At 36.5% G+C, this 15,567-nt stretch overlaps 1 protein-coding gene across 4 annotated transcripts in view; it reads right to left on the reverse strand.

Annotated features, from left to right (window-relative positions):
• The window catches only part of MAPK9 (mitogen-activated protein kinase 9), a 54,971-nt gene extending 40,148 nt beyond the window's left edge, over positions 1-14,823 (reverse strand). For 3 of the 4 annotated variants that reach the window (XM_006898121.1, XM_006898122.1, XM_006898123.1), the window contains exons 1-2: positions 14,661-14,798; positions 289-418 (exon numbers count right to left, since the gene is read on the reverse strand). In XM_006898121.1, coding sequence (XP_006898183.1) covers positions 289-418; positions 14,661-14,782 — 252 coding nt within the window. In that variant the 5' untranslated portion in view covers positions 14,783-14,798. Of the gene's footprint in view, positions 1-288; positions 419-14,660 lie in introns of all 4 variants that reach the window. The other variant, XM_006898124.1, reaches the window with a different exon arrangement.
• Between the last annotated feature and the right edge of the window lie 744 nt (positions 14,824-15,567).

The following is a 15,567-nucleotide window of genomic DNA, read 5'->3' on the forward strand; positions in this document are numbered from 1 at the left end:
ATTCCTTGTTGCTCATTTTCTTCCCTTCCCTTTCCTTCTTCCTCCCCTTGTCCACTTTGCAATGTACCTCTTGTTCCACATTGTTGTCATACATATAATGCCTAATCATATATTCCTTTTGGACAGTTCTTCCTTTCATCTGTTCCAATGCAGTGTTCATAAGTATCCACTCTGATGGGGTTTTTATTAATTCCTAATTTATTCTAGGTCTAAATTCAATGTATTGTCAAAAGACTCTGAAGATTATCATATTAGTGCACAGAAGAAATACGTACACAAGTAACTTACATTTTTATGATTGACACATTTTAAGAGGACAAGTTCACGATAAGCTCTCTTTGCATGGGTTTGATTCTGAAAAGGACGACTTAGTTTCTTGACTGCAACATTTATCCCAAGGACTGTATCAAAAGCAGCACTACAATAAAAAAAAATACACAATTCATTACAGTGATTTTGGAAAATGAAGCAGCACAGAAAATACACTCATTGTATATTATCTATAACATTTCTTCCTGAAAGTATTTGGAAATCACTGAATTGAGGGAAAGATTATAACTGAATGACCAGATGATACTTCAGCTGCTGAATCAGCATACATATTTCTATATGATCTTAAAGAAAACAGTAGCTCAATTTTAAGTCTTGAGTGAATCTACTTCTTTCCACTAGAGTACTTTGATATTTGTTAAGAGCAGGGCAAATTGGCAGAGTCTGCAGGATAAACTAAGTCCTTTGCAGAGGCATAGACATTTTTATTGGATAAGATTCAACAATCCTTTGTACACTGAATTTTAATATTAAATAGGTATATTAAAAATAAAGACATTTAATACAAAGAATAAAATTCCAGTCAAGAAATGAAATACTAATTTAACTTTAAATATATTATTAAATAGGGGGGAAAGCCATTGGTCTGCAAATTAAATGAAATGTAATTTTTAAGTATAAAAAAAAAGAAATAGGTGAGCTCATAAATCTAAGTTTTTATTATATTTTTCCCAGAAGAAAGAATCTTAAAACAAAATAAAACAAAACCCTACAATCCAGAAGCCACAAATCTCAGCTCATGGAGAATCTCTTAAGACACAAAATCCCTAGCGTAAGCAATTTCTATATATAAAATTCTACTAAAAATAGCTTCTTAAATTATTATAGTAAGAATAAAATATTTTACAGGCTATGCTTCCAGCATCTCAAGTTCCCAGTTGAAATTTAAGGACCTTTTTTTCTCCCCCACCCCCTGCCAGAAAATAGACAAGAAAAATTGGGTAGCCAACTTGCACTGTGGAGCTTCAGTATTAACCCAGTTCTATCCGTGCTATTACCCACTGGCTACCCTTAAAGAGTCAAAAGCCACATCTAAGAGCCTAAACTGAGTCTTACTATCACTTTCATTTATTTATGCTGTTTGTTTATAAAAAATATAGTCTTCTAGTAATTATTTTCCAAAAAAAACCTCATTGAAATCATTGTTTTTTAAGTTGAAGACTGATGACTACAGGTCTGGCTAAGAATTATCAGAAACTTCATATCTTACTCAGAATTACTTTTTCTACAATTTATTTTATATGCACATATGTACACACAAATTCATACGTCTACATGCAAATGTTCCATTTGTAGGAATTAAAAAATGCTTAAAATAAGTCTTCGTGAGACACTCAATTAATACATATAAACATGTGCATCTGTGCCTACATATACTCCCCAGTCTCAAGAATGAAATGAAAATAACTAATTTTACTTTTTATGATCCCAAAATTTTTTGTTCAAAGTGGCCCAAATTATGAGTACCCGAATACAGTCTTTCCACTCTCAGTTCTATCTTCAAACAACTACCTTCAATTATTTCTAGTTTTCTTTCTTATGTTTTATTTCCTTAGGGTCCAATAATATACTTACACCACTATTTTTTCATTTATCAACTTCAGATATTTTCTACTTACTTTCTATTATAAAAGCAGAGGGATTCAGTCACTTATTTGAAACTGCAAATTCTCTCAGATTTTCATACTTAATGTTCCTTCTTTTTTGTTACTGTTGAGTTGAAACGGACTCACCGCAAATCCTCCACTGGTATAACTGAGGCTACAAATTGCACTAGACTGCTCATCTTTCTCCCATTATGCCTACATTAACTGTTGTTATGTACTGTTGAGTCAGAACCGACTCATAACTGGCCCTCCAGCGGGTTTTCAGAGGCTCTAGATAACATGGAAGAAGATTCCTTGCTTATTTCTGTAACTTTAAATAGTATGTTTAAACTTCCTTAAATAACAAACTTCTTGCTCTACCAACTTTCAAAGGAATCTTTTTATTTTCTAGGATGCTAAAATAAGAATATTATATTCTATTCCGTTTTCCTTCATCTCTCTATACTCTTCTCTCTTTTCCTACAAGCTTTTGGCTTAAATGGTCAAGTTTGATGGTACACATTTTATAATATTCTGTATCTACAACTAAATTGCTTGGGTTTTTTTTTCCTTTAGGATGTGTCTAAAAGTTGAAAATAAATTATGTATGTAAATGTATATTCCTGTGCACAGGTAAATATTAATTCAGAGCTAAGAATACACAGAATTTTCTAAAGATCACACGACCCTTAGTGACACTCATTAAGAAAGTGAAATTACTTCCAGCACCAAAGTCAAATGGATTCTCTTCTCTTATAGTCATTCCCTAATTGCCCAAGAACCTTTTGTCTTAATAATTACAACACAATTTGGTTTCCTCCTAAGTTTCTAGTAAATTTTTTCTTTTTATTAAGTGAAGACAAATATACTTTCTTTAGCCTATCACTAGTACATTTCAGCTTCTTAGGTTACCCATTGTTTGGAATCTATTTTATTCTTGAAGACGTGTGTGTGTGTGTGTGTGTGTGTGTGTGTGTGTGTGTGTGTGTGTGTGTGTGTGTGTGTGTGTAGTGCTGTTTTTAAAGCCTGCTACATAGCTGGCAATTGGGATTTCTATTCACTGACTTTTCTTGGTCTATACATTTTTCTCTTTCTTGTTGGAGCATATCTTCAAGGAATTTCCTCAGAATAACTGCATGGAAGATAAATTATCTTACTCTGCCCTCTGTATTGATTGATAGCTTATCTTCTAAGTGAAAAATAAATTTTTTCTCAGACTTTTAAAGGCATTGTGCCACTGACTTCTAATGTTAGGGTTGTTGATAAGAAGGCTTATGCCAATCTGACACATATTCCTTTTGTTGTATTTCAGATCAATGATCTGTTCCACAGCAAACAGCTTCTATAAGTATCCCCAACATTCTTACCTCCCTAACCAACCACTATCCCTCTTGCATTCTCCTCAAAGATAATAACCATCTCTGCCTTGTAGTATAATCACTTCTCTGAATATATAGCTAAACATATAGCCTTCAACACCTTCATAGTTTGGTGGGGGTTTTTTAGTCTGGGCTTTTTTTTTTTGTTTTGGGGGGGGTTTTTTGTGGTTTTTTTTTTTTAGGTCTTTGTGTGGCTTCTTTCATTCAACATTCTGGCAATATTCACCATATTGTTGTGTTATGTTGTTGCTGGGTATAATTTAATTGACTAGGACTTATAGCAACTACATGAACAACGGATCCAAACTCTGTCCTGTCCTGTGCCATTCTCATAATTCCTGCCAGGCTCAAGCCCACTGCTGCAGTAACTGTGTCAATCTGTCTCTTTTGCTGATCCTCTACTTTTCCAAGCATAATGTCATTTTCCAAGGACTGGTATGTCCTGAAAATATGCCCAGAATATGATATAAAGTTTCACGACCCTTGTCTCTAAGAAGCATCATGGTTTCCCTTCCTCCAAAACAGATTTGTTTGTACTTTTGCTAGCTAGTTCATGGTAGAATACTCTGGCAACATCACAATTCAAAGCCATCAGTCTTCCTTATTTATTGCCTAACTTTCATATGCTTATAAAGCATATGTAGGCTTGGTTAAGCTGCACCTTAGTCTATCAATTGAAATCCTTGCTCTTTATAATTTTAACAAGGTCCTTAACACATTGCTGCAAATGATGATTATAGCGAAAAAAAATGTGTTTCTAAGCAAGGTCGTCAATTTAAAAGTGTGCGGCAACGTGTTAATAGTAGATTTGCCCAAGGCAGTATGTCTTTTGATTTCTTGATTACAACTACCATGAGTGTCGATCATAGACTCAAGTGAAGTGAAATCCTTGAGAACATCAATCTTTTCACAATCTATCAGGATACTGCTTTATTGGTCTAGTTGTGAGGTGTTTTGTATTGTTTTTTAATGTAGAGGTATGACCCATATTGAAAGCTATAGTCTTTAATATTTTTCAGTTAAGTCCTTCAAGTCTTCTTCACTTGCCAAAAGTAAGGTTGTGTACCTAAGCAACCTAAGTTGTTGATGAGTCTCTCTCCAATCCTCAGGCCCCATTCTTCTTCAAAGAAGAATAGTTCAGCTTCTCAAATTATTGTATGTGACTAAAATTCATTCTGTGTCACAGTTAAGATTCTTTTGTAAAACTACAACTATCTATTTCACTGTTGATAGATATGGGGTTGGTCTGGGCTTTAAAATATATTGTTCTAAACACTCTTTTACATGTCTCAAGGAATTATATGAAAAAATCCTGATGCCTCATTCTTCTTCACAGAGGCTAGCTTCTTCAATTATTTGCTCAGTGTACAGATTGAATCTCAACCCTATTTTTAGTATGAAAATTAATAGGCTGATTTAAAAATATGCTTGGAAAAATTAAAGTTTGAGAATGATTAAGACCCACTTGAAAGAGAAGGGAGAAGAATTTAGTCTGCTTAATCTTAAGACTTCTATAATATTGTGGTGGTTAAGATGGTATAGTAGTCATGGTACAAGGAGAGACAAATGGACCTATGGAGGAAATAACCTAGAAAGAGAATTACTTGATTTTTTCATATAATGGGTAACACTTTATACACAAAAATTAATTTCAGTTGACTTGCTCCAAATCAGAAAGGCAAAATGATAAAGTTCTTTAAAAATAATAGATTTTCTTCATGGTTTTTGGTTAGGAAAAACTCCTCTAAACTAGATATAAAACCCCTTACCATAAAGATAAGAAAAGAAACAAGTAATAAACTTGTAATAAATTACTAACTGATTCTGCCATCAAGTCAACTCTGACTCATAGGGATCCTATGAAAAATAGATCTAAACTATGCCTCATTCTCTGCCATCCTCTAGGTATCTGACATGCTTGACCTCACTGTTAACAATGGCTAGGTTATTCAAGTGTTGTTGTTTTTACGTGCTGTCGAGTCACCTGCAACCCACAGTGACCCTATGTACAGCAGCTATGAAGTCTGTCCAGTCCTGAGCCAGTCTGATTCTAACACACCCATCCCCAATGCCCCAGTTACTGTATCAACTCATCTCATCTGGGGTCCTCCTCTCCTGCACTATCCCTCCACCCTGCTGAGAATGATGTCTGTCTCGAAGGTGTCCTTCCTGACCACATGCCCAAAGTATGTGAGAGGGAGCTTCAAAATTCTAGCCTCCAAGGAGAAACTTGCTTTCACCCTCTCCAAGATAGACCTATTTGTTTTCTTGGCAGTTCATGGTACATTCAAGACTTTCCTCCAGCATCATAATTCAAAGGCAACAATTTTTCTTATGTCATCTTTAATCATTGTCCAGCTATCTGATGCACAGCAAGTAAAAGCTCATGGTCTGTATTGGGTGCACCTTAGTCTCTAGATTGACATCTTTGCTTCTCAGTACTCTGGAAAGGTCCCCGACAGCAGATTTTCCTAAAGCAATTTGTCTTTTGATTTCCTGACTACTGGTGCCAAAAGTGTTGACTGTGGAGCTGAAAAAGCTGTAACTATTAACCTCAATCTCTTCTCCATTTATCATGGTGCTGCCAACTGGCCCAGTGGTGAGAATCTTTGTCTTCTTGATGTTGAGCTTCAATCCATATTGAAGACTAAAATCTTTAACCTTCTGCAGCAAGTGCTTCATGTCCTCCTCAGTTTCAGCAAGCAAGTTGCATAACGCAGGTTGTTGATGAGTCTTCCTCCAATCCTGGTGCCACATTCCTTCTAATAGAGTCCAGCCACCTAGATGATCTGTTCTGCATATATACTGGAAAGGTATGGAAACAAGATGCATCCCTGACACAGTCCTTTCTTGATTCTGAACCATGCAGTATTTCCTTGCTCTGTTCTTAAAACTGCTTCCTGGTCCAAGCATAGGTTTTGCATGAGCACTACTAAGTGTTCTGGGATTCCCATTCTCCTCAAGGTTAGTCACAATTTGTTGTAATCCACACAGTCAAATGCCTTTGCATAGTCAATGAAACACAGGTCGACACTCCTCTGGTACTCTTTGCTTTCTGTCAAGATCCATGTGACATTGACAGTAATGTCTTTGGTACCACGACCTCTTCTAAACTCAGCTTGTATTTCTGGTAGCTCTCTGTCAATGTTGTTTCAACCGTTTCTGGATAATCTTCAGCAGGATCTTGCTAGCGTGTGGTATTAGTGATATTGTTCAATAATTTCTACACTCTGTCAGGTCACATTTTTTTGGAACAGGAATAAATATGGATCTCTTCCAGTCAGCTGGCAAGTCAGTTGTCCTGCAGATTTCTTGGCACAACCTGGTTAGCACATCCAGGGTGGCATCTGTTTGTTGAAATATGTCAATTGATAATCCATCATTTCCAGGGCCTTATTTTTTGCCAAGTCCTTCAGAGCAGCCTGAGCTTCCTCCTTCATCACCATTGCTCTTGATCATATGTTGTTTTTTAAAATTCTTCTGAGTTAACCAATTTTAAAGATTATTCAAGTAGGCCTAACCTAACATGAGCCCTTTAAAAAACAAAGAGGGTATGTGTCTTCTGACTAGTGGAAAGGAGGAAAATCAGAAAGACTGAAACTGTGAGGACTGGATATGACTTTGTTGCCTTGAAAATGGAGGGGAGTCACATAAGAAAGAAAACAGGTAACCACTAGGAGAAAAGAACTGATTTGAATGAAAGTCAAGGAAACAGGGACCTCAGATTCACAGCTTCAAGTGACTAGATTCTTCTAAAAGCCTTAATGATCATGGGACATTTCTTTCCCAGACCTTCAAAATTAGAGCCCAGCTCAGGTAAAATTCTGATTTCTGTTTTGTATGACCCTCAACAGAAACCACAGGCATGCCTGCCCGGATTTTTAACCTATAAAATATGAGCATTGTTTTAAATTGCTACGCTTACTGTAAGTTATTATGAGCAACAGAAAAGAATAGAGCTTTCTCCTGTATTTTCTACCCTTTTGTCTTTCCACATTTCATTCTGGATATTTTTCTTTTCTCAGACCTAGAACATCTAGCTATCTTCTAGATCACACATTTTCTTTATTTATATCAGACAGCGGTCAATCCCATCTGTTAATTTAATAATTTAATTATTATATTTTTAAGTTATAAAACTTCCAGTTGGAAAGGTGGATATTTTTTTTCTTTGATATTTTCATTTCTCCACCAAAATTGCTCACTTTGAACATCACAGTTACTTTACAATTTGGATCTAATTCTTCCCTACGAATCTGTTTCCTCTGTTGTTTTTTATTTTGTGATCGCTAAAAATACAGGCAGAAAAATGAACACCAATTTGACAGTTTCTACATGTGCAACTTGGTGACACTGATTATATTCTTTTAACTGTGCACCAATTCTCACTTTTTGAGCTGTTCTCCCTCACTAAAATGCTCACTGTCCTCGAAATTTCTTAGTTAAATTTTGAAGGTGTCAATTTAATTTCATACAATCAGTTCTTTTTTTTTTTAACTTTTTGGTCACATTGCTTTTTTTTTTTTTACATTTTTAAAAAAAAAAATTAATTTAAATGAAAGTTTACAGAGACTTAGGGTTTCCAGTCATTCACTGTTGCACTTTTCTCCCTGCCTATCCCCTACCCCCAATTAACTCTTCACCTTGAAAAGAAAATGTCTTCTTTCAATCAGTTCTTAAAAGGGATTAATACTCAAGACAGACTATTTTTTTTTACTAGTTAAGCTAAACAACTCTCACTTTAAGAAGACTTTAAGGATTATTTGTTGTTTCAAGATTATCTCAGAGCAGTAATATTAGAATTTCACTGACCTCCCATGGTCCCAAAACGTTTTAAGTCCATGAGAACTTAAAATTGTACATTTTCCCCATCCAGTCCTGATTCTTCTACAGAATTTTTAATTAAAATATTCAGTAATGGTCACTGGGCACAAGTTCTGATGTTGTTCATGGATATAATTATTCACCCATTGCATATTCTCCTCGTATACTTGACTCAAGGAGCTCTGTCGGCCTCGTGAGCAAGGAGTTATACTGCCAACTCAATGGCAGGCTATTCAAATTCACCAACAGCTCTGTGGGAAAAAGAAGGGCAATCTCCTTGCATATGATTTATGTTGTTAGTTGCTGTTATGTGCCATCAGGTTGCCTGCAACTCATAGTGACAACAGCCCTATACTCTGCTCTGTCCTGTGCCAATCTTATTGTCTCGGACATACCTACCCCCATTACCCCAGTCAATCAATCCATCTCATTGAGGGTCTTCCTCTCCTGCACTGTCCCTCCACCCTCCCAAGCATGACGTCCCTCTGTAAGGATTGGTCTCACCTTGCAACATGCCAAAAGTATGTCAGGCGAACCTACAGAATCCTTGCCTCCAAGGAGCAGCCTGGTTTCACTCTATGATGAAACTGTTTGTTCTCATAGCTGTCCATGGTATATTCAATATTCTTCTTTGAGCACACAGCTTAAAGGCATCAATTTTCCTTTTATCATTCCTAGTCATTGTCCAGCTTTCTGATGCATAGCAAGTAAAGCCTGAATTAGGCACACCTTAGTCTCCAGACTGACATACTGCTCTTCAGTACTTTGGAGAGGTATATGACAGCAGATATTCCCAATGCAATTTGTCTTTTAATTTCCTGGCTGCTGGTACCAAGAGTGTTGATTGTGGAGCCAAGCAAACTGAAGCTGTTAACAATCTCAGTCTCTTCACTATCTATCATGATACTACCAATTGGCCCAGTGGTGAGAATCTTTGTTATGTTGATGTTGAACTTCAATCCATATTTACGGCTGCTGTCCTGATAGCCTCTGAAAACTTGACAGAGAGTCAGCTATGAGTCATTGCCTACTGAAGGGCATAAAACAACAACACAACATGATGTTAATAAGGGAGCAGCAGTGGCTTGGTATGTACGGTGTTGCACTACTAACTACACAAGGATGCGTCTTTGGCTATTCTAAATCATCAACTATTGTGTGGGAGAAAGATGGGTTGTCTCCTCATATTATAATTTACAGCCTCAGAAACACACTAAAGAGTTAGGAGTCAGAAAATACTTGACCACAATGAGTTTTCAATTTGTTGATGTTACTGAGGTAGGGTTAGAATTGATTTTGTAAAGATAGGATCAAGTCTTCTCAAAAGTGTGGGATTACCAACATCCAAGCAGATATATGCACACCCATGTTTATCATGGCTTTGTTCACAATAGCAAGGAGTTGGAAACAACCCAGGTGCCCATCAACAAACGAATGGATAGAGAAGCTGTGGTATATTCACACAATGGAATACTACACTGCATTGAAAAACAAGGAACTCATGCTATATTATTCAAAATGGGTAACCCTGGAGGACATCATGCTGAGTGAAGTATCTCAGTCACAAAAGGACAAATACTGCATAGTGTCATTGTTGTAGAATGGGACTGACATCAGGGTTGGGGTAAGACTGAGAAAAACTGGATAAATTATGTATACTGCATTGAAACAGATGAGGGAGAGAAAAATTTAAAAGTGATATATGATAGGGTATTATGGTTATCACAAGAGCCCAGAATTAAGGTTGCATAGTGGAGTGTACTTGGGGCGATGGGAGGGGTACGGGGGGATTGTATACCAAAGAAGGAGCTTTTCTTTTGCTTTTCAAAGAGGAGGAGGAAGGTGGGGGGGGAGGGAGGGAAGGGCTGGGCAGGGAGAAAAGTGCAGCAATGAATGAATGGAAATCCAAAATCTCTGTAAATGTTCATTAAAATTAATAAAATAAAACAACAACAACAACAAAATTACCTGAAATTAATTACATTACTTACCAGTCAAAAAAAAAAGTGTGGGATTATGTTTGGACTGTATGGCAAAACACTAAAACGATTTTATTTTATCTGCATCTGATGCTCCGGCTTGAAGCCTCTAAACTTGAACCTGCTATGTTTGACAACTTTGGACTTGTCAGTCTCTAAAAGCAGCCTTCTGAGACCTTGTTTCCCAGCAATAAGCTTTGAACTTACAGACCTCTGAAGCTGGAAGCATCCAATGCCAGGAGCCTGAGACCATGTCCTCTTGCTGACGAGTTGGGACTTATAACCTCCCCACATACCTCCCTCCTGATGTAAAGTCTATGGATTTGGGACTTGCTGGCCTTTACAAGCATGTGAACTATAATTTTGGTTTTGCTTTTTCTTGTTGTTGATGCATGCTGTAGAGTCAAGTACAACCCATAGAGATCCTGTGAACAACAGATCTGAATCCTGTTCCTATCCTATGCCATCCTTACACTAGAGCCCATTACAGCAGTTACTCTTTCGATCCACTTGGTCAAGGGTCTTTGTCTCTTTCTCTGATGCTAAACCTTCCTGAGCATCATGTTCCTTTTCAAGGAATACAGACTCTCCGAGTAACATGCCCAAAGTATGTGAGATGAAGCTGCATCATCTTTGCCTCCAAAGAGCACTCTGGATGCACCCCTCTCTAAGATAAATCTGTTTGTTCTTTTGGTAGTCTATGGGATGTTCAGTACTCTTCTCTAACGTCACAGCTTAAAGGCATCAATTCTTCTTCTGCCATCTTTATTCACTGTCTAGCTCTCAGATGCACAGCAGGTGACTGGAAGAACATGGCCTGAATCTGATACACCTTAGTCCTCAAACTGACATCATTACTCTTCAATAATTTGAAAAGGTCCCGAACTTCAGACTTTCCTAGGGCAATATGTCTCCTGATTTCCTGATGGCTTACCAAGGGTATTACTGTGGATCCAAGTTAAGATGAAGTTGTTGACAGTTTCAATCTCTTCTCCATCCATTATGATGTTGCCTACAGATCCAGTGATAAGAATCTTTATCTTCTTGACATAGAGATGCAATCCATATAGATGCCTGCGTTCTTGATCCTCTGCAACAAGTGTTTCAATTCCTCTTCACTTCCAGTAAGCAAGATTATGTCATCTGTATAATGCAGGTTATTGATGAGTCTCTTTCCAATCCTTATGTCACATTCCTCTTCACAGAATCAAGCTTCTCAAATAATTTGTTCAGCATATATTGAATAGGTATGGAGAGAGAATACAATCTTGATGCACTCCCTTCCTAATTTTAAACAATGCAATGTTCCCTTGCTCTGTTTGCACAATAGCCTCCTGGTTTAAGTACAGGTTTTACATAAGCACAGTTATTTGTTCTGGATTCTCCTTCTTCTCAAAATTAGCCATAACTTGTTATGATCTACAGTCAAATGCCTTTTCGTAGTCAATAAAGAATAAATAGACATCTTTCTGGTATTCTTCACTCTCAGCCAGGATTTATCTGACATCAGCAATGATAACCCTGCTTGAATGATTGTTTTTCTTAAGCCAGCATATTTGTGATAGCATGTTGCAAAAGTTTCAGAAAATGTATATAGAAGGCAAGGAGCATTCCCACTTTGCTAACTGAAAGGAAATAGCACTAAAGCAACAAAGCAACAAAAAAATTGTCAACAAAAGATTTACAACCATCTAGACCTAGCTCATATGATGGTAATTGCCTGTCAAAAGATGAAACATTCTAGAAGTCTAAGAATAATTTTCAAAACTGTACAAATATTTTTTAAAAGTGTTCTTGATCTAACAGGTTTTCTTTGTTTTGGCTACAAAACTCAACTCTCTTTGCTGTTAAATTTAAATCAATTCATATTTGACACTCCAGCAAATTTTTGGAGGCTAAATTACCTAGGAGAAGTTTGCCTGTGTCTTTCCTACAGAGTCGCTGCTGGATGGGAACCACCAGAGAGGCACCACCTTTGAGTTACCAATGCAACTCCTTATGGACAAGGCCACGCAGAGCTAATCTGAGTTGCAAAGCTAGATGAATTAATGACTTCAATGATCAAAAAAGTAAGTTATCAGCTGTCAACGAGGCCATTAGGAAGTTTTCCTTCAACCTAATTATTCTTCTATAGGTTAAAAAAAAAACAAAAAAAACCCAACTTTCTTGAATAGAAAACACCAAAACCTAATTTTTCCATCTTTCCTTATAATAAAAAAAAAATCAAGCTATGAAAAACAGATCTTAGCCTCAATACACTTCTACCTTTTAATCTGTAAGATGAAAGCTGCTCCTACAAATAATAATAAAAAAATTATCATAAATTTGGGTAAGTGAAGAAAATACTGAATTAGATGAGATTATTAAGATCCTGCTATGGAAAACTTAAGCTATTAAAAAAATCATGACTTTTTTTAATAAAAGAGCTTTTCTGTTCTATAATTTTTACTATTACCTGAGGAAGAGAGCTCTGATGTCCTAGTGGGTAAGGAGTTGTGTTGTCAACCTAAAGGCATGTGGTTCAAATCTACCAGCTGCTCCAAGGGAGAAAGATGGGTAATCTTCTTCCATGTGATTTACTGCCTCTGAAACTGGCTGGAGGGTCAGCTATGAGTCAGTTCCAACTCAACGGCTCATGACAACAATTACCTGAGGAGGTCTGGTGTTTGAGCCTACCTACAGTTGTCAAGTCAATTTCAACTCAGAGCAGCACTTAATGACTTTGCAGAACTGTCCCATCAGTTTTCCAAACTCTAAATTTTTACAGAAGATGACTGCCACATCCATTTCTTGTGACAGAGTTGGTGGGTTGACATGCCCATTCAACTTTTCAGTTAGTAGGTGTTTTAACAACTCTGCCATCAGAGCCCTTTTGGGTATATAATGGCACATTACAATTTCTAATTTCAAAACCAGACTTTTCAAGTGGAAAAAAATACATCTATAAGGAATCATTTTATTATTAAACATTTATCTTAAAAAAAAGTCCTTAAATAAGCCACACAGTGTATTCCATACATCCAAAATAGGAACAAAGTTCTTTACAGTCAGATAGTCAAATAACTCCAGGACACACTGTTAAGTGGACAATAAAGTAAAATATAATGCTAAGTAAAATAAAGATTAAAAGCAATAAAGCAAGTTGGATATCAAATAAGTATGTGCTCTTACTATTAGTTACAATGCTATAATGAAATAATTAATCTTAAATGTTCACCCTTTAAAAAGCTTTCTGTTTCAGAATTACTTACTAGTTTCTAGTCAGCTTCATAATGTAATTATCACATTAAATGTCCTTGAGATTAATCATCCCAAATTATTATCTTTTCAAATAATTAGTAGACTATAAATCAAAAGAATGTTTTCTTTTCAAGAGCCTTTTATTAATGCCAAAAAAATTCTAATTTTGAGCCATTTGCTTACTTTAAAACTTCTCTTGATATATCTGATAACAAAACAGGTTACCATTAGAAAGTTAAAATCGCCTCTATTTTAGGCACAGTGTGGATGGAAGGCTAGTCCTTCCAAACAGCCACTTGTCTTTCCACACATATTCTGGAAAGCACTGGACTGAAAACCTCTCTAGGCTGCTAGGGCTGGCAACAACCTACACTAAAAGAAAGCAACCAATTTCCCTGGTCACATTTATCTATAGTGGAAGGTCAGTACAAATAACTGATAAAGACAAAGTTTCACACCTCTAGAGGAGAACATAAATGCCCCATCAGAACATGCAAAAGAACTCCCTTTTTCTTGCTATTACTGGAGTAGGAGCTACATCACAGTTGCTTTCAGAAGTAAAGATAATCTTTTTATTGACGTCCCAACTTTCCCCAAAAAATGTTTTTCTGAGAAAACAGGGAATGAAATTTTTTGGAAGTGCTGATAACTGTAGTCTATAAAACATGTGAAAAACTTTACCTTTAGCTGGCCAGTGATGTTGCAGCCGCTGACTGTCTTACCATGCAAGAGACTAAGTTCAGGGTCAGACTAATGATTCTGATGTTCTTGCCTGGACACATAGTTGAAGTGAGACACCAAAGAGGAGGCGGCCAGCCCAACCCCTCACACAGCATCCCTTCCTGGTTAATCCATGGGGTGAGAATGAGACTGACTGGCCTCATCTTGCCAAAGAATGACAAGGCACTGCAAGGATGGAGCCTGGAAATGAACAGGAGTGACTGGGAATAAAAGGGGGAGGGGGGAAAAGGTGGCCATGATGAAGAAATGAATAAAACTACAAACTTCTGTTACAACTCTCTGTCATACCTAATACTCTGACATAATAATGACAAGAAGAATGGAAAAAGAAAACCCCAAAACAAAACAGAAACAAAAAAATTGCTACCTATGTACATCTTTGCAGCATTCTAAGAATTTAGTTTATAGCCTACAATCTGACTACCTACAACTAGAGAAAGAGGTTGATTTAATTTAGCTTATTAATGAACAACAAATAAAAGAGTATTTTCATCATGAGTGTTTTTAAATTCTGATGGTCTGGTTTTACTTTTAAGAGCACCAAAGAGTCGATCCAAATAATTAAAACAGATCAAACTTACCAAACAATTCCTTGAGCTCCAGAGCCAATTGGTTTCAACTGTTGGTAGCGTTTTAGGACAGTGAACGTTGAGTCGGCCACTTGCACACTGTAAAACTGACTATCACATTTACTGTCACTCATGATGTAGTGTCATACAGTTTTTCCAAAGAGCTGGGACAGTTGTTAGATTCCTTAAAAAACAAACAGAACATATAGGCACTCTTACTGAAATTGTGTATTTTACTTCCATGCATGTGTGTGTGTGTGTGTGTGTGTGTGTGTGTGTGTGTGTGTGTGTGTGCGTGCGCGCATGTGCACACACACATTTCACTTAACAATGCTTCAAATTTTTTTATATAATAGTATGTGACCATAAGTAAGAAATTTAATTTGATGAAATGCTGGACTTAAGAAAAACACAAACAATGCTAAGACATTTCAGAAGTACAAAATTTTTATGAAAGGAAGGGAGGCCCTGCATAACCACATTTTAAAGGACTACAAGAAAAAAATCTTTAGGGAAAAGATTTACACATTATTGCAAACTATCACAAGATTATTTCACTATAGGCTTCTCATTAGCTTGTTTTGTGGTAGGCACAGTTTATGCCTACTTGTTTCAACTGGAGATGGGGAGGTTTCAAAATTATCTCTTCTAGAGTTGTTACAGAAAAACTAATAGGTCAATCTTCTGTGAACTATAAAAATTCAGCTTAAAGTGGCAAACCAGAAACTAAGATTCATATATCAAAGTGACTGTAAAAAGAGACTTGTGGATAGACTCTGTCTCTCTCTATATATATAATATAAATATTGCATATTATTTGTGTGCATATACATATATATGCACAGATGTTCTTTACATATATACACAAACACACAGAGTTAATTTGTAAACAGGAGTGGCATCCACTTCTTAAACAACA

Source organism: Elephantulus edwardii, unplaced genomic scaffold (genome assembly GCF_000299155.1).
Source record: "Elephantulus edwardii isolate Elephantulus edwardi_28Jun2011 unplaced genomic scaffold, EleEdw1.0 scaffold00221, whole genome shotgun sequence".
NCBI classification, from domain to species: domain Eukaryota; kingdom Metazoa; phylum Chordata; class Mammalia; order Macroscelidea; family Macroscelididae; genus Elephantulus; species Elephantulus edwardii.